The sequence below is a fragment of the Macrotis lagotis genome, chromosome 5 (genome assembly GCF_037893015.1).
Source record: "Macrotis lagotis isolate mMagLag1 chromosome 5, bilby.v1.9.chrom.fasta, whole genome shotgun sequence".
In the NCBI taxonomy this organism is placed as follows: Eukaryota; Metazoa; Chordata; class Mammalia; order Peramelemorphia; family Peramelidae; genus Macrotis; species Macrotis lagotis.
In genome coordinates, this window is record NC_133662.1 from 105,007,377 (window position 1) to 105,026,225 (window position 18,849).

An 18,849-nucleotide genomic window follows, 5' to 3' on the forward strand; every position below is an offset into this window, starting at 1 on the left:
TTAGTCAAGAGAAAAGCTTAGCATAGGTTTCTCTGGCTAGGGATAGTTGGCTACTTACTGGTGTATATTTTCAGTTAGCACCAAGATTATTCTTTTTTCATCAATGTTCTTTTCATCCATGTTGACCTTCAGGATTGAAAGCAAAACAGGAGAGAAGGATAGGACATAGAGCTCTATAACCAAATCAATAAGGAGACTAAATGCTCGCTTCTTTGCTCTCTTTTACTCCACAGTGCCATTTTCAGACTCTCCCTCTATGACCATCATTCAGCAATCTCCCTTCCTTTGAGCTTCTGGATATGAATTTTATCACCTAATCCAGTACTGGTAGCCATTCTCTAGAATGTCCCTGAGGACATTCTCTCTTCTTCAGTGACTTTAGTGTCTGACCCCACCACCTCTTCTCATACTAGGGGACTTGGACATAAATATTTGAAATTTCCATAACAGTTTCAACTTCCTACTTTTTCAGACTACTCAGCTTGAACAATTTCGCAAGGGGGGTCATGATCACTTCACTCCTAGTTCCACTCAGCCTACATGCTTCTTTACTTCTCTGTCAACTGCGCTCACCCTCCCTCCTTTACAGCTAATCTTTCCCCATTAGAATGTAAGCCCCAAGAGGGATCCTTCATGCTTAACGTATGATTTGGTAGACATTTAATAAATACTTCTATTTAGCTACCACCCATAGTCTATTTCATTCTACCTTGGTTTTGCACCCACAGGCATTTCCTTTCATGTACATGAACTTTAAAATTTCTTTAACTGGTCATAAACTTTTGTCATTCTATCTTCCCCTATGCCTTTTGACCCCCAACACAGTTTTTCATACTCATGGTGACATTCATTCTTTTCAACTCTTGTATTTTTCCAGGCTATCATCCTCTGCACTTCTACCATCTCCTTCATTCTCAGTCTTGATCCCTTGATGAACAAGTGCAACTCTACACCATCTTCAACTTAAATCCCTTAGTAGTAGGTCATTCCTGACTTGTCCCTATTTTGGATTACTACCACCATCCAGCTCCTTCATTCCTATTCAGATACTGCTAAGCGGAGCTGAAGGAAGTCAGGATATGATGCTGTGACTGGATCTACTATAAATGTGTTAATCTGATCTTGCCTGGTCCATTACTGAAGCAAAGCAATGCTTCTATTCTTCTTTAATCAGATCTGTAGCCCACTCCAGTAACTGTTACAAATGTTCTCTTCTTTCAAAAAGTTTCCCCTTACACCCCTTCTTCTGTTCCTCTCAGCTGATGACTAACTTCATACATAACCTAAAAAATTAAGGCCATTCACAGAGAGCCTCCTCTTTCCCCCTGGTCCTTATATTGCATCTCTCTAACATCTTCACTTATTAGCTTCTTCATCACATGTCTAATGTAGAGGTGACCCTGTTCCTTAATAACGAAAACCTACTTTGTGCTTCCTTATATATACTTCTGCAGATTTCCCCCAATATTATGTCCACTCTCACTCATCTATAGTCTCTCCTTCATGGATATATCTTTATCTAACCCATCCTTTAAAAAGAAATAACTCACTTGATTCAAACATCACCACTTGCTCTTGTCATCCTACTCCACTGCCTTCTTAATTAAACCTGAACAAGCCATCACCACTATACTTCCTTTCCCTCCACATTCTTTTCTAATCCTCTACAGTATGGTTTCTGACTTGATCATTCTACTGAAACAGCTCTTCAAAGTTACTGATCATCTCCTAATCAACAAGTGGAATGGCCTTTGTCTCAGTCTTTAACTGTCTTACTCTTTCTGTAGCATTATTCTTTCTCACCTTCCTCTCCCACATATTTTCTCTGCCTTGGGTTTTGTTACCCTGTTCATTATTGGTTCTCTTCCTGCCTGGCTGATTGCTCCTTCTCAATCTGATGATTTCCAAATCTATATGCTCATGATTTCCAGATTTCTATATCTGGTCCTAGTCTTTCTCCTGAACTCTGGACTCACTTTCTGAATTTCTCTGTTGCTTTCAAGGTAGATAGATCATTTTTTCCAGTATCTCACTTGGTGTAATATTTAACTTTCACTCACCACATATATCCAGTCAGTTTCTGAATCTTGTAATTTTTACTTCCCTACATCCCTTGTATATTGTGCTTCATCGCTTTTATATGATGCTTTCTCTCTATTCACACAGGCACAATTCTATGCAGTTCTTAATCAGTTCTCACCTGAAATGCAGTCACCTTTCTAATTAGTCTCTTTGACTTAATTTCTTTCCACTCTAATTCATCTGTCACATGATTTTCTCAAAGCATAGATCTCACTGTGTCCTCTCCTCTCATTACTCTATAAATTCCAGTGGCTCCTTATTTCTTCTAGTATCAAATGTAAACTGTTTTTTGTTTTTAAATTTAAAAACTTCACAACCACCTTCTTGCCTTTCCATTCTTATACTTTATTTCTCTGTATGCATTCTGTTGTACTGGCTTTTTGGAATTCCTCATACATGTGATCTCACACCTCTTCACCTTTCTACAGGCTGTCCCTCATATCAGGAATGCTCTCCCTTCTCACCTCTGCCTCTTAGAATTCCTGTCTTCCTTCAAAATTAAGCTAAATGCCACCTTCTGCAGGAGGATTTTCCTGGTTCCCCCCCAGATGCTAGTGCCTTCCCCAGTCAGGTTATGTTCCATCTTTAGTTATCTTTTATGTTTCTATTTATATACATGTTATTTCCTCCTTTGAAATGTAAGCTGCTCTGGGAGATGTGGTTTCAGTGCCCAGCTTAGGGCATCTTGTTACCCACATGACTAAATCTCCAATTTCCTTTTCATTACTATCATTCAAGGGGTAAAAATGGTAAAGGGAAAGTTGGAGCACATTATAAGTAATTTCTTGGACCCTCCCTTTTCCCTCGTCTCTCTGTTTTCTGTGGAAGTAACACATCTGCTATCTTGTCCCTTGCAGGCCAAGACACAGTTCTGATGCACAATTAGACTTGACTACAATGGGCAGGAATTACAGGTACAAAAATATAGTTGCCAAATAGTATGTTTATGATTTCATGTTTTGATTGCTTTTCTTCTAATCTAAGAGCACTCATTAAAAACATTTTCCAAGCTGCCAGTTATATTGTCTTCCCCTGCTTCTTTATCTTAGTCTTGCATGGTGAAGTACCTCTTTTTGCCAAGTCAAATCTCTCCACATGCATCCTTGTTCTCACTTACCCTGCCTTCTCCTGCACATTGTCCCCTCTACAATTTTAGAGGAGGGCAGTCCTTAAACTCTCTCTATTTTACTGATTACTTTTCTGTTGTCTACAAGCATGCTCCCAGCTCCCTCATCTTTAAACAAAACAAAACAAAACAAAATCCCACTTATCTCACCCAATCTTTTGCTCCTACTAGCTATCTTCTCTAACTTTCTAGTTCCTACAAAACTCCCTGAAAAAGCCATCCATAATAAGTACCTCTACTTTCTCTCCTCTCACTTGCTTCTGACTTCTAATTACTTGATGGGAACTGCTATTAATTGCCACATCTAATGGTCTTTTCTTAGTCCTTATCCTTGATTTCTCTGAAGCTTTTGCTAGTGTCAGTCATCCTTTTTCCTAAACACTTTTTCCTCTCTAGGCTTTCCTGACACTACTTCCTCCTGGCTCTCCTTTCTGTCTGCTGTTTCTTCATCTAATCAATCATGAGTGCTAATCATGCCCAGTGTCTTAGACCCTCTTCTCTTCTTCCTTTATTGATGATCTCGTTATCTGCTACAGATTCCATTGTCATCTCTATATAGTTAATTCTCATATCTCTTTATCTAGAATGAATCTCTCTCTGAGTTCCAGTCTCACATTTACAACTTCCTATTGGATATCTCAAACTGCATTGCCCATAGATATCTTAAACACAACATGTTTAAAACTGAACTCAATACCCCACGTCCATCCCCCCATCAAAGGAATTTGCAAATTCCTAGTTACATAAATTCACAATGTAGGTGTCATTTTAAATCTACACTTAACTCAGACCATATATGTAATCTATTGCCAATTTTGTTATTTCTACTTTTGTAATGTCTTTTGTAATATCAATAACACAGATACCTCCTTGGTATAGTTATATTACCTAATGACTAGTCCTTTTTTGAAAATCTTCTAGGTGGTCTTTCTTCAAGTCTCACTTCAGTCTATCCTCCACTCAGATGTCAAAATGATTTTCCTAAACTCTAGGTTGTCCTTTTCACTTCCCTATTCAGTAAAATCCAGTGACTGCCTATTGCCTATAGCATTAATTATAAAATCCTGGGTTTGATTTTTAAAGTCCTTGAGAGCCTACCCCCTCATACGTCTAGTCTTCTTATACTTCTTACTTTCTTCCTCATCTTGCTTTTCCAACTCCTGACTCAGTCCTTTTTGCTGGTTATTCTCCTAAGGCCTATATATAAAATGCCTTTCATTCTCACTTCAACTTCCTGCCTTCTCTGGATTCCTTCAAAATACACCTCAAATCCTTCATAAAGAGAACTTTTCCTCATTATCCCTACTAATGCAATTCCTCAGAGATTCACTAATATACGATGTATATGTCTTGTATGCACATGTTTGGTTGCATGTTATCTTTTTTTATAAATTTTTGGTAATTAACAGAAATTACTTTCCCTCCCACCTACTACCCATTGGGAAAAAAAAATAGAATATTGTTTCATCATTGAGCCTCTTGGAGTCATGGGTGGTCATTACAGCTAATCAGAATTCTTATAGATTTCTTACAACTTTACAATAGTTATTGTTATTACATTAATTATTCTTGGGTATTCAGATAAAAACTTGAGGGTAAGGACTGTTATTTTGTTTTCTAGTGTCTCAGATTTCTTCACTTATTTGGATTTCTTGCCAAACTTTCATTTGACTTAATTTTTATTTCCATTGCTTCTTGCTTTTTTAGGAAGTAATATTGCTCATCTTCCATCTGTCTTTATAATATTTTACAATAATTTTATATTTTAAACCAGTATTGTCTTTGATTGCCATATCTCTCTTCTTGATCAAGGAGTATTTAGGCTCTTTTGTGATGACTAATTACAGTGATTGAATTTTTATATGAAATTGTCTTAATTGGTATCTGCTGTTTCCTTTTTTTTAAAGAGCATCAACAACTTTTTAAATAATTGGAATAATTTTAACTGTGTGCCATTATTTTATCTAATTTTTAGTCATCTTTAGTTTTCATTTTTCCTTTACTCTTATCTGATGACTGCCATATTAATAGTAGCCTATTAAATATAATAATTTTATTTTTTATAATATTTTTGTTGATTGCTAAATCCAGGGTCTCTTAATTCATTTTTAAAAGAAGATATTCATCATTTGGAACTTTTGTGTAGTTTATAAGCCTTTAACTTCTATTGTTTCTTTGTTATCGACTATATTTTTAACTTTTTTTTTGCCATATTCACTCATTGATTTCACAGTATTTGATTTCGAATAAATTTTTGTTAATTCCTTTTTTTAGGGTTTTTTTGCAAGGCAAATGAGGTTAAGTGTCTTGCCCAAGGCCACACAGCTAGGTAATTGTGGATTTGAACTCAGGTACTCCTGACTCCAGGGCCGGTGCTCTATCCACTGCACCACCTAGCTGCCCCCCTAGAATAAATTTTTAAGTTTTCTCTGCATCATCTCTCTCTTCATCAGATATTGAAAGATAAGCTGTAACCATTTTTTCTGATGGTCTTTTTGTGAATAATTAAAGGTATTGCAACATGGATGAACAAGTGTCCCATCATATTTCTTATTGATAATGGACACATAAGACCAACTTTGCCAATTTCTTTATTTAGATTTGTACTATTTTGTACTATTTGTACTATTTAGATGTGTACTATTATTATAAATCTCTTCTATTTTTATTAATTAACCAAGTTTCTGATTTTTAAAAATTAGTGTTAACTTGATTCCTGCCTCATTCCTTAAGAGTTTCCTTCCCTCTCTCTACCTATCCCCATATAACTGATTATTCTTTTGTACTTTTTAGTTTGTGTTAACTTATAGACTGTAGCTCTTCTTTTTTACCTTCTCCTGATGAAAATTAATGTTTTTGCAAATAGCAATTTTTTTTTGCGGTTTCTTGTTTGCCTAATGTTTTCAAAATACTTAAGGACATATGTTTCCCATTTGTAACAAGTTAGAAAGTAGTAAAATAAAAACCCCTTACATATTAGGACCAGGTACTTGTTTTGCCCGTATTTGTTTATTGTAGAAGTATGAAATAAGCCAGAAAACAAATGACAGGTTAATATTTGAGAGATCTCCATTTTAATTCATTCTATCAATGCACATTTATTAAGTGCCTACTTTCTGCCTATCACTATGTTAAACTCTATTGTTTAAGGAAAGAAGCAAGTGATTATTTATCTTGTGAATGTAATGAATTAGAGCAGATACATTGAGGTCAAGGAACAGCTAGTAGCTCAGTTTGGTTGAAAATTATAAAATGAATGAAGGGATGGATATTTGTGTGGAATAAGGTTAAAAAAAAAAGGAACTTGAAGAGTTGTGAAGAGTCTGAAATATCAACCAATTTTATCTATAGCCTGCTCCTCTCCAGTTTTGGACTCTGAAATTGTCTCCAAATCAAAGACATGTTTTAGGTCAACATTTCCTAGAAAATTTGCAAACTCTTCTTGATAGTTTTTTTTTGCCATCCCCGTTATAATAACACACACTAGTTAAAAGCAAAAGACTTGACAAAGACAATTCTTCCTCATTCAAACAAGTGTATAACTGTGTTGGCCTTCTTATTGACCCATTTACATTACACTTTTATCCTCATCCATGCTTCCATAATATCACACTCCATGAGTTTCATAGCATCCCTGCTAGAACACTTCTCTGCCATAGCAGCTACACTATGTTCTTAATTAATGTAGCTGTCATCAGCTGGTAGGATACTACCACTGGATCACAATTGCATTTTCTACTGGAGTACCTTTGCAGAGATTCTATTTGTTATCTACTAGTGTCTCCTGAGCTGCTTTCTGACTTGTCCATGTTCTAATTGCTATGCATGCTTTTTTTTCTCCCATAAGGAAAGAGTATTGTTCCTTTTAACCTATTCCATAGGCTTTTTCACTTCTTTTGTATTTCTAACCCACAAATGTAGCTAGCAAAAGAAATTTTATAGACATTTTCAGTTTATTTTATTGCTTTTTTTCTGCTTCAGCTATAAACTCCATTTATTCTTTGTTAGAATGTGAAAATTCCTTTCAATTTTCATTAGGCCATTGACCGAATACTCTTGATCTGCACTCTTGCCAGCAGCAAAATCACTGCACTCTCTCTCTATATATATATCCAATAGGCCCATGAGTGTAGTGAGTACAACCAGAAAACATTGTGCACATTAACAACAATATTGGGTGATGATCAACTATGATGGACTTCCTCTTTTCAGCAGAACAATGATCAAAGACTTATTTATGATGGAAAATACCATTCACATTCAGAGGAGACAGTGGAGTCTAAATACAGACCAAAGGATACTATTTTCAATTCTTAAAATTTTTTTTATGGTTTTTCTCTGTCATTTCCCCCCCTCTTTTGTTCAGATTCTTCTTTCACAAGACAATTAATATAGAAATATATTTGACATAGTTAAACATGGATAGCCTATATTATTTGCTGTCAGAGGAGGGGGGCGGGGAAGAGAGGAAGAAGAAAAATGTGGCGCTCAAAACCTTACAAAAACTGAATATTGAAAACTTTCTTTGCATGTGGTTGGAAAAATAAGTAAATACATATATATGTATATGTATATGTATATGTATATGTATATGTATATGTACAAAATAGTCTTGGGGAGCCAGTGATGGTTTTTGAATTAGGTGATAAGATATGCCTAGTTCTGAGAAAAGTAGATGAGAAAACAGAGACTGGGAGACCAACTGCTAGGCTAATATAGAAATCTTGACAAAAGTTAACAAGGCCTAAAGAGTGTTAGCATATGTTACCATGCCAAAATATATGTAAAGCTTTCCACAAACCTTAAAGGACTATGTAAATTCTAGCCACTAAAAATAGTAATAGTAGAGAGATGGGAAGAAGTGTGAGAGATGCATTAGAGGTAGAACTGACCAGTCATGGCAACTGGAAAAAGAAGGAAGAAAAGAAGGGGGAGGGAAAAATAAAAAATAATCTTGAGTGATCAGAGCAATGGCAATGACAGCTAACCATCTCATGTATCCCTCATGCTATCTCAAAGCCTTCCTTTTAGTCCTACCAAATTTCATAGAATCATATCATTTTTTAATTTGAAGGAGCCTTAAAGAACATTTGGTATAAACTCCATTATTTTGCAAATGAGTCAATTTTGAGTACCTACAAAGGGTAAAATGACTTTCCTGATTACTCTAATCTTAGTCATAGAACTAGAACTAGAATTTTGTCCTCCTGGCTGTCACTTGCTTCTGGCACTGTACTTCCAAAGGAATGTGTGCTAATATGAAATTTAAGTGCTCCCCTATGAAGACTGGTGGGATCTTTTAATATGAGATAGAATTGATGCTATAATCATAACCTTGCAACTATAATGATATTTTTAGCAATATGGATAATTTTTATATAATTTATTTTTCAGATATTGAAAACCTTATTTTGAATATTAAATTACTCAAACTTAAAACTTTTAATCCACAGAATAACCTGGGTAGTTTTGAATACAAGAGGTCAACCTTCTAACAATAAACACAGTGTAAATAAGCCCCATAAATATGCATTTAATGGTGATAATGATAAGTAACTGTCATTACTCAGATTGCTGAATATCTGTGTTTCTTAGTATTTCAGCATTTCTTATAATGTAATCAATTACTCAGATTCACTGAAAAAAAGCTTCATATTTATAATTGTTCATTCTAGGGGTCTTACATTATAGTTGAGTCAACAAAATCATGATCCTAGTATATTTAAATTAAGGTTAGAACTCAGGGCTAAAACTACTGACTGCTAAAATAAGCACCATTCAGACAAATTACTTAGGGTTTTGTAAAGAAATCATTGTTTCTAAACAATCTGTTAACACATTTTTGTATGGATTAACTCTTTTCTTCTCTATAAATACAGAAATTGTGAGGAAACTGTCAAATTGAGGGGGATTAGAAGGAGTTGGGGGACTGCTGATCCAGGGATATGATGTCCCAAAGTTTGAAGGAAAATTTAAAGTGACTCTTAAAATTGTTTAGAAAAGTATATGTTAATACTTATAACTCAACAAGTTTCAAAAATGAATATTCAGTTTCTTTTGACTATACTAGTTGTACCATTCAATGTTCCCTTCCAATATAAGAATATCATTTGCAGTTGCAATTAAATTACATTTTCCCAAATATTCTAAGTATTGAACTCTGTTCAGTAACAGGATCATTGATAGTTTGTTTGTTTATTTGTTAAGAGGGAAAAAAATCCTGATTAAAAAAATCATATTATGCTGAATTGAATGAACTTTTCCTCTACTCTTTTTCCTAATTAGATAACAAAAGATCAGATTGTCACCTCCAAAAATGTTATTTAAAAGATAATGAAATTCCCCCTCCTTATTATCAAGAAATATTGAAAGGAAAAATTATTTCTCTTAATCATATGTATGTTTATATATATATATAAATATAATATAGTCAGTATATTCTTACTCATGCAATGTGTTTAGAATTAAAACACTATTTGGCTTATTTTCTTTATTGCTTATTGAATTTTCAAAAATATTCACCTGTTCAGTTAGTAGTTTTGACATTTCCATTACATATATATTTCCTATAAGTTAAAAGAAACTGTAAATATTTTCCATAGTTTTCATATTTGAAACAAATTTTGGATTCTCATAATGTAATATCCGTTAGTTTTCTGGATCTGAATAATATTTTAAATCATATGATTTCTTATGAAGAATGAATTATTATTTAGATAGAATAAAATCCTAAATGCTTTATAAAAAATCTATTTGATCTTAGATGTCAATGGGATTTTGAGGCTGCAGTAAACTGACATTATTCTCCTTTCAATTTAACATTTTCCTTTGTTTTCATAGCATTTAAAATACTGAATAAACAGAATTTTGAATAACTGTCACTGCAATGATCTTGAAATATTTCTTAAACAAGAAGCATTCGTTTTAAATTATGAAATCTCCCCTCATTAAAAAATCAAAGCAATTACATTTTTATGAAATATTCTGATTGATAGATTAATTTTTGTTTTGCTTATAGGTCTTAATTTAGTGCCAGAGATTAGGCATGAATTTGTTTTTATGTATACATTTTTATTCTTTCTAAAGGCTTTAGGAGATCATAATGGCATATGGTTATAGGTCTGCTTGTATGTATTTGTTTATGAGCATGTGCCTCTATATATTTATTCACATAACTACCCATAGCCATATGCAGTTTTGGTGCAGACACCATAATGTAAAATTAGTTCATGCATAACAAAAGCAAAATCTAGTTTGAAGAAGCATTTCTGAATGGTGAGTGAACAAAGGGGGCTAGTACTACCACATACTGTTTGCATGGAGGTTGTGGTGTGGTATCATTTGTGTGCTGAGAGGTAGCTGAACATTTCCATTTTGGTGTAAATCCCTTGAGAAGGAAAGCATTTCAGAATGGGGTGTGATCTGCTCTCTTAGTAAGAGTGATTGACATGGAATGAATAAATAGAAGAGGAGAATAAATACCACTCCTCCCCTTTTAAGCCCAAGCCACATATACATTTAATGCAACGCTTTCACTGCAGAAGGCTAGCTTCCTTAATGACAGCAAATTCCTTAAAAGCCAAGCGATAATTTGTCAGTGGTTCTGGTTAAAAATAAAAATGCTGAGAAACAAGCAAACAAAGCCCCCTTAGAAAATATAATACAAGTAAATATGCAGAAGAAATATATGATGGAACCCCAATATGTGAAAGTGGAACCTGGACAGCAGTTCTTGGTCAATGGGTGTGAGACAGAATGGTTCACTGAATTGGATAACACAGTGCATACCATAGTGACTGATTAAATTGATTTGTCTGTGGCTACAGCCTACTCTATTACTGAAGCCCTTTAACCTATTTTGCAACTCTTCAAAAACTGAGATACTGAATAAATGTGATCTTAAAGGAAATTAACTTAATTCAAAGAAAGAATACTATAAATGGAAATTTGAACTTAAAAATAGTATTCATTTTTTGCACACTGAACAAAGGAACTATGGCATAAACTCCATAAAAAGGAAAATGGTTTTCTTCTTTCTTTTTTTTTAAGTAGACATAATTGAAAATTTGAGTTGTAGACCTTCAGCTTTCTTCTTAGCTCATAACTGAATTTCTTGCTTTAGTTATTGCTGTTTAATTTTAGATCTCCCTCTTGGAAAACATAAACAAGGTAGAACCAACAGTGCCACTGCTTTGAAGAATCTAATATACATACATATGTATATATATGTTAAATAACATAATTTAATAATAAATATATTTATATATACACATGATCAGTGTCTTTCTAATTTTGGAAAATGAATAGAGTTGTTAAAGATAAATACTTACTGATTGATTTAACATTAATCCATAACTAATCAAAATGGCCAGTTCTTTAGGTTAATTTTTTATACCTGAGAAAGCAGTCCACTGTGTATCTGGTTTTTGCCAGCTTACTTATTACATCGAACAAAGAGGTTGAAAATATATAAATTAATTATTATCCTTTCTTGTCCCCTTTAAAACAGGGATTTCTTAAATGAAATGGACAGGTTTGAACTGCTTTTTATCACTTTTATTTGTGCTTGAGATATAAAGCAGTCTAATTGCCAGGACTTAGCCATTTTAAAGATAATTAGCTATATTTGCACACCTTAAGATATATAATGTCAGTTACAGAAATGTCAGCTTCATTTACAAAAAAATAAGTGATACTCATGAAAGTACTCATTTTCAAAATGGTGAATTATTTTTTCTCTCTGGTTCATTATGGAAACTGTAGTGTCCCCATTTTCACTTGCATGTCATGGCATCACCTCCTTGATGTCTTCTTCGAGAATAAAGGACAAATAAACAACTGCCACTATAGAGTATATAAAATGTTTTCTTTTAGAACAAAATGGCAATCAAAAATTAATTTATACATTCCAGACTCTTTATTTTGGTCCCTGATCTCAGTTTGCTTTAATTTCAAAATTTATATTTTATTGACATAGGGAAGATTTTATTGTCTTAAATTTGTTATTATATAGATAGATGAAAAATTCAGATAGGAGTGAGTAAATGCTGTGCTTTCCATTCCTTTTTGCAGCTTTTAGAAGATGAGTAGATTTTTTTCAAATATAAACCCCAGTACAATAGCCATACACTCACACAGTGAACACTCACAGTATTTGATGATAGATTGATGTTCATTTGAATTGAGAAGAATTTAGCCTGGAGGAAAAATGAAATGTTTTCAGAAAGAAAAAGAAATCTGTTCAAAACTGAATGACAAGCATGTTAATAATTTTTTCTTCACAAAAATTGTTGGCATTCCTTTGAAAACATAGGCATTGTATATAACCTTCCACTTCCATCATTAAATTATCATCAACCTTTACGTCTGTGTTTATTGAATCTGACCTAAGTGTCTGGAAACATTCCATTTATAGTTATGTTCTGATTCAGATACTTTCTGTTTTCCTCGTGAAGTGTTTGGTAATTTGCCAGATATCATTCATTAAAGATGTTTGAATTTTGTGCATATCAAGTTTCACTATATTTTTTACAAAGGAGAAAAAGTATTTTCTCCCAGTTTGGATAGTTATCACAACCAACCTAATGACATTACCACCTAATTTCAATTGTAATTTTTCTCAATAAATTTCCCTCATAATTGAATTAAATATGTATGTTAATATCTATATTTTAAAAGTGTTCTTTGTAATGCCATATACTGAATATGTTATTTAATATTGGGTGCCCTCTAGTGGACCAAGGTATTAAACAAACCCATCCAATTTTTTTAAAGAAAAGTTTTCATTGGCTTTTTTTTTTTAAAGACAAATACTCTTTCTTGTGGCTCCCTTCGTGGCTCCCTCCCTTGTGACATTGATTCTAGACAACGTTTTTTCCACATCTTTAAAATGAGGTTGTACTCACTGGCCCTTTCTGAGCATGTACATTTTATGATAACCACAGTTATTTGTCTTAACCACAGTTATTTGTCTTATCCACAAACATGTGCAATTATTGGCTTTGAATTTTTGTATTTGAAATCCATTTTATGTTAGCTCATTTGTTTTCATCGTTGGCTTAGCTAGTATAAATAAGACAAATTTTAAAATGTTTGTTTCACTATGATATCTTAGTAATACTAACTTAAATGAGGCCTAAAGTTAAAATAATTTCCCCCCACTCCTCTTTCTTTTTCAGATGCTACAACTGTGGTGGCCTTGATCATCATGCTAAGGAATGTAGTCTACCTCCTCAGCCAAAGAAGTGCCATTACTGTCAGAGCATCCTGCACATGGTGGCTAACTGCCCCCACAAAACTGTTGCGCAGCAGCCCGCAAGTTCTCAGGGAAGACACGAAGCAGACCCACAGCCATCCACTTCTACTTTCCCCCGAGAGGTGGGAGCAGCCCACGGCTACTCGTCCCCATCCCACCCTCAGGAGGCCCGAGCTGAGGTCTCAGACCGGTCAGGCAGGTCGCCCCAAGAAACCTCCTCCAGTAAGTTGTCCGCCTCACCTGAAGAACAAAGCAGAAAGGGGCCTTCTGTTCAAAAAAGGAAAAAGACTTAAGGCTTTTTCATCATATACCATTTTTTTTTTAAACCCAGTTGGGATGTCTACCTCATGCAAGTTACAGGGGAAGTAATTTCACCATCAGCAGCAGACCTGGAATTTTAACTACTGTTGAGGAACTGTGAAAATTTTTTTTAAACAGACAAATCACTCTAAGCAAATTATATTTAAGCAGGGTGTCGTGTTTTATGTTGTTGGAAGAATGAGAGCGAATATGAGAACATGTGTATCTGCGTTTGCATGTGTGAAAGAGAGAACATGTATTTGTGATGGGTGTAGCTTTCATATACAGTATGTAGACATATATATAAAGAAGGGTATATCTTTATATATTTGTGTATGTAGATAGAAGCACATTCTGTCACACAACTGGAAATGTCCAAGAGTTGAATGTCCATGTGAAGAAATATTCATATTTTAGGATGTTTTTGAAAATTACTTCCCCCCCAGAAAATTTCTTGAAATTTTATTTATAGCCACTTATAAACAAGAAAAATATGACTGTTACTCTTTAGTTGAACCAAATAATACTTCACATCTAATAGCTGCCAGTCACGTGGTACTAAGGGTACTAAGACATCTGTTTTTCCCAAGTTTGGGATAACTTTTTTCCCCCCAATGCTCGTAGATCAGCATTTCCTATTATCACGTTTCAAAGGCAGTACCTTAATGCTCTATGCCTCTAACTGCCACAGATTTTATTTGTTCTGGAATATCAAACTCCAGAAAAGACAATGAATGTGTATATTATGTGCTGGTATTTCAATGTTACTTTATTTGAATATGGCTTATTGTGAATTAGATGCCTACTAGGAGGAATGAAGGGAAGGTGATATAAAAATGGTTATGACTCGATCATTTTGTTTTGTGTTGTGATGCCACCCCCACTGTGACCCTTTATGTATTGTCAGGTTTTTGAGGGTCAGTTTGGAAGTAGCAGCTTTCCTGGTCAAGTTTCTTGGTCCCTTTAACTGTTGTTTAGGTCAAGGGGCCCTCCTTTTTAAAAAAAAACAAAACAAAACAAAAAAAAACTACTGAAAATCTTGGAGAAAAACTAATAGTTTGATGTATATTTTTGGTGGTTGTTTTTTTCCTGGAGAATAAATCTGTTTTTTTTTTTAAAAAGATCAAACGAAAAAACCAAACAGCACAAAAAAATGAACAAACTATTATGATAAAAGTTGAGAATGAAAATAAAGTGGGTACCAATAGTTATCCAACCCATCTTACAAGAGAATTATATTTTTTAGGGAAAAAAGTGCAGTATTTTAATGGCACACAACTAGAGTAATGAAACCTGGGGCAGAAGTCCTTACACCTCACCTGCCCGAGATCTAGTTATATGTATGTACTTGGCATGATAAAACTGACCATATTACAATTACCTTGTCACTGATGATGAAGTTAGCCCAGAGAGACTTGAGCTCTGAAGTGCTACTTGCATCTTAGCTCCAGGATGCAGCATTGCAGGCTTTGCATCAATAGTCTCAGAAAGTAGCTCCTTTGTTAAATTGATAAGCTGGTTGGGGAGAGGTGAGGAAATGTGGGCTGCATAGTAACCATCATGGTATTGGTACCTTGAGAGTCATACAGGAAAAAAACAAAACAAAACAGGACATTCCTGTTCAAGTTGCTATTCATAAATTTATGAAACAAATCCAAGAAAGTATAATTTAATTATAACACCTAACATTGGCAATAAACGTTGGTTTGCGAGTGTCTGGTAGGTGTAAGCTCAGATAATCAAAAAAGAAAATAGCATGAATCAAATTAGACGGTTTCTGTTGTATAGTTGTCGACCCTCCCCCACTTGTCCTGCTATGGGAGACTTTTACAGTTGTTCCTGCTTCAGTGAGCAACAGATAAGGATATAATGCCTCAGGCTGTGGCACAAATCCTTTACAACTTCGCTTGAATTCCATGACAGTGTTTGTGAGGATCTCCACGGTTTATACTGATCTTCTCAGTGTGCTATATTGCAAAGCTTACCTTTGACGATATTGAATGTGATATATCTTTAGAGAAGTGCTTCCTTGCCTTACGTAAGGATTGTAAGCTTATTTAAATTATGTAGACAAATCAAAGTGGCATTGCTTAACCTTATAGCAGGTGTTATAACCAGGTTAAACAGTATAAAGATGCAAAACATAGGTCACTTTGAAAATTCAAACCAAAGTTTCTTGACCTCGTAGAAATAGGAAATTGTGCATTTGAGAATTGGACATTCCCTGTTTACATGTAAAAAAGTTCAGAGCTGAGATCATTTTAGAATAAGATATTCAGTATTAGGGTCAACATTGTAGACCTTACTGGCGCACTTTAAAATCATTTTAAGCGCCAACCCAGACTGAACTTCTAAGAGCACATACCAAACCTATCTTATGGTTAAAAGTTTAGGGTTTATTTTTATATATAAAATATTATCACGATTACATAACATACTCAGGACAAAGAACTTTGCTCAGGGAATATACCATATAATGTTGGGTTTTTTCTTTACAGAATAGTCTATGGGCCTGCTTATTCAAAACAAACCAAAAAACTTAGACCTTTAAGTAAGTATTATGGACTGATGTTAGTAACTACCTCTGAGTTTGACATAGACCTAAGTTTTTGATAATCAGATATCAATTTTTTTGTATTTTTGTTTCATGTGAAAACGATAAAGTGGTATTCCTGTACTGGTTGCTTATGTGAATATCAGTGATGTATGTCACATTGTATTTGCATAGGTGAAAAAGTTATATTCTGTTTACAGCAAAAGACTACCTCATAGTTAATGCAGAGCACACCTTTATGCTGCTCCAGCCTTAAAGGTGGCTGTTGACCCTATGGTACATACGCTTTAAAATCTGTATAATGTATAGTAATTCACCACCACCGCATATATCGGACAAACACTTGGTAATAATGAAGCATCCGATTTTAGTTGTGTGAAGTCTCCAGACATTTCCTTAAAGTTATTGATTTGGTCTAAAGGATTATGGGCACTCTTCACAAAAATCAAATAGAACACTCAAGCAGCCTTGGAAATAGCCTGAATGCTGAGGGGTGAATCATCATTTCTACTAATTTCATAGAAAACTGCTACCAAAAGCCAAACATTGCAGCCTGTGGCATTGTAACTAACTAGCACTGGATTGCCAGGAGATCTTAAAAGTGTAATTCCATACCCAGCTACTAAAATTGGCCTTTGAAAGAAAAACTGAGCTAGAATGCCTTCCAGAAGAAATGGCAGTTTGCATGAACTAGATTATTTTAGTTCACAGGCTGGGCTATGGTCTTGAGAATAGATTGCTTTTTGTCCTCCTGCATATAGCAAATGGAACACTTCAGGTGGTCCATGTATTTGAACTACAATAAAACCTGAGAAAGATGCACTCCATCCTCCCATGAATGGCTAAACATGACGATAGCATTTCCATAATCAAATTTATGTCTTTACTAGAAGACTTTGTATGATTCTTTTTATAATTGACTGAGGAGACCAAAAGAATGAGTTGTGTTCTAATTTTGAGTGCAATGTAGGGAAAGAGATCAAGGAATGATCCTTGTGGCTTACTGGCCTGATGTGTTAGTAACTTCAATCCACCTTCAGACAGAGGATATTTTATTTGCCAATCTTTTTCCTTTTTCTTATTATGGCTTGAGTTTATTTTGCACCAGTGCTATTCCCCAAGTTACTTACTGCTAGTTGTATTTAGTTTTGTGAATAGAGACCCATAAGTGTTAAATAGACTTTGTACCATTCACTAAGATGAATTATAAAGGACATGGGAAATCTCATTAAGTCTTAAAACTAATTTAAATTAATTTATCTGTTTTCTCTAAGAAATGTTTATCATAAAAATATATGTGTGTATTTCCCCTTTGGTTATAAAAACTGGGAAAGTATGTACATGTGCAGATGCACTGACTTTAATTTTCTAGATGTCTTAATGAGATTTATTTGTTTTAGAGAACACCTTGTGGAGAATATCCACTTCTCTCTTACACATCTATCAACAACCTCTTCGAAGATGTGGTGGTTGTAGTAGCTGTGTCTTAATTGTTGAGTTGTAGGAAGAGGTTGATCTATGAATGTTTAGGGCTTTTTTCCCATTTTGTGCTTTAAATGGGGCTGCAGAATTTAAAATTGTTATCAGGAGAAAGAGCTGAGCTATGTCCTGCACCTGTTGCTTAACACATTTCAGAGTTACCAGCTTTAAAATAATCGTGTTGGGCTACCTCTCAAACTCCTTTTTTAGCAATTATTGGCAACCACCACCAGCCTGGCTTTAACTAGTATGTGATGCTTTATGATGACAACTATAACCATACTAGAGACCAAAGTGAACACTGATTTCTATTTGTCTTTAATACTGTGTCTTACCTAGTGTTTTTTAAATTATCCTATGTAGTATATAGATTACCTCATTGTCCATTTTGACTCATGTTGTTTACAAGATAAAATAAAAATCACTTGAATTGTATGTTTTTAAAAGGAGGAAAAGAGTTAGATGTCTTGAAGGGCATTTCATCGGTTTATGGTCATCTTGCTAGACTAAAGCACTGATTGCCTTTCTGCATATCATGTATTTTATATTCTCGTTTCATGCCTAATGTCTTATTTCTGTCAATCATGGATGTTATGAGGTTTCAAAGAAGTACTTGATTAAAAAATAAAACATATAACGTTGGCATTTACAGTGGCCTTTGGAGTTTGTCTTTGATTTCTGAGGTTGAAGGATGACAGCTGCTCTCTTTAAACAGTGTTTACACTCACTCAAATGCAGAGAATAGTTTATAACATCTTATCCAGTAAAGGCCATTTTAGTTATGGAAATCATTGCTTATTCAGAATCATGTCCACCCAGCTGGGTAAGGTACTTCCGGGTTGGGTCAGTTATTAAAAAAAAATCTCCCCACGTCCTATAGTCATGAAACCATAGGAAATTATTACATTTGAAATCAGTTCATTACATACATCCTGTAGTCATCCCAAATCATTAGAACTACCCATTTTCAAATATCTTTGGAGGAATTCTTTCTCATTTTTCTTCATCTTTTTCTGTCTACTTTCAATAATATGAAATCATATCTCAAGTACT

The 18,849-nt window shown here is 34.4% G+C and overlaps 1 protein-coding gene across 1 annotated transcript in view; it reads left to right on the plus strand.

Moving 5' to 3' along the window:
- LIN28B (lin-28 homolog B) overlaps positions 1-13,869 on the plus strand; it is a 112,343-nt gene extending 98,474 nt beyond the window's left edge. The window contains exon 7 of the mRNA XM_074190029.1: positions 13,387-13,869. Coding sequence (XP_074046130.1) covers positions 13,387-13,756 — 370 coding nt within the window. The 3' untranslated portion in view covers positions 13,757-13,869. The remainder of the gene's footprint in view (positions 1-13,386) is intronic.
- The last annotated feature ends 4,980 nt before the right edge of the window (positions 13,870-18,849 follow it).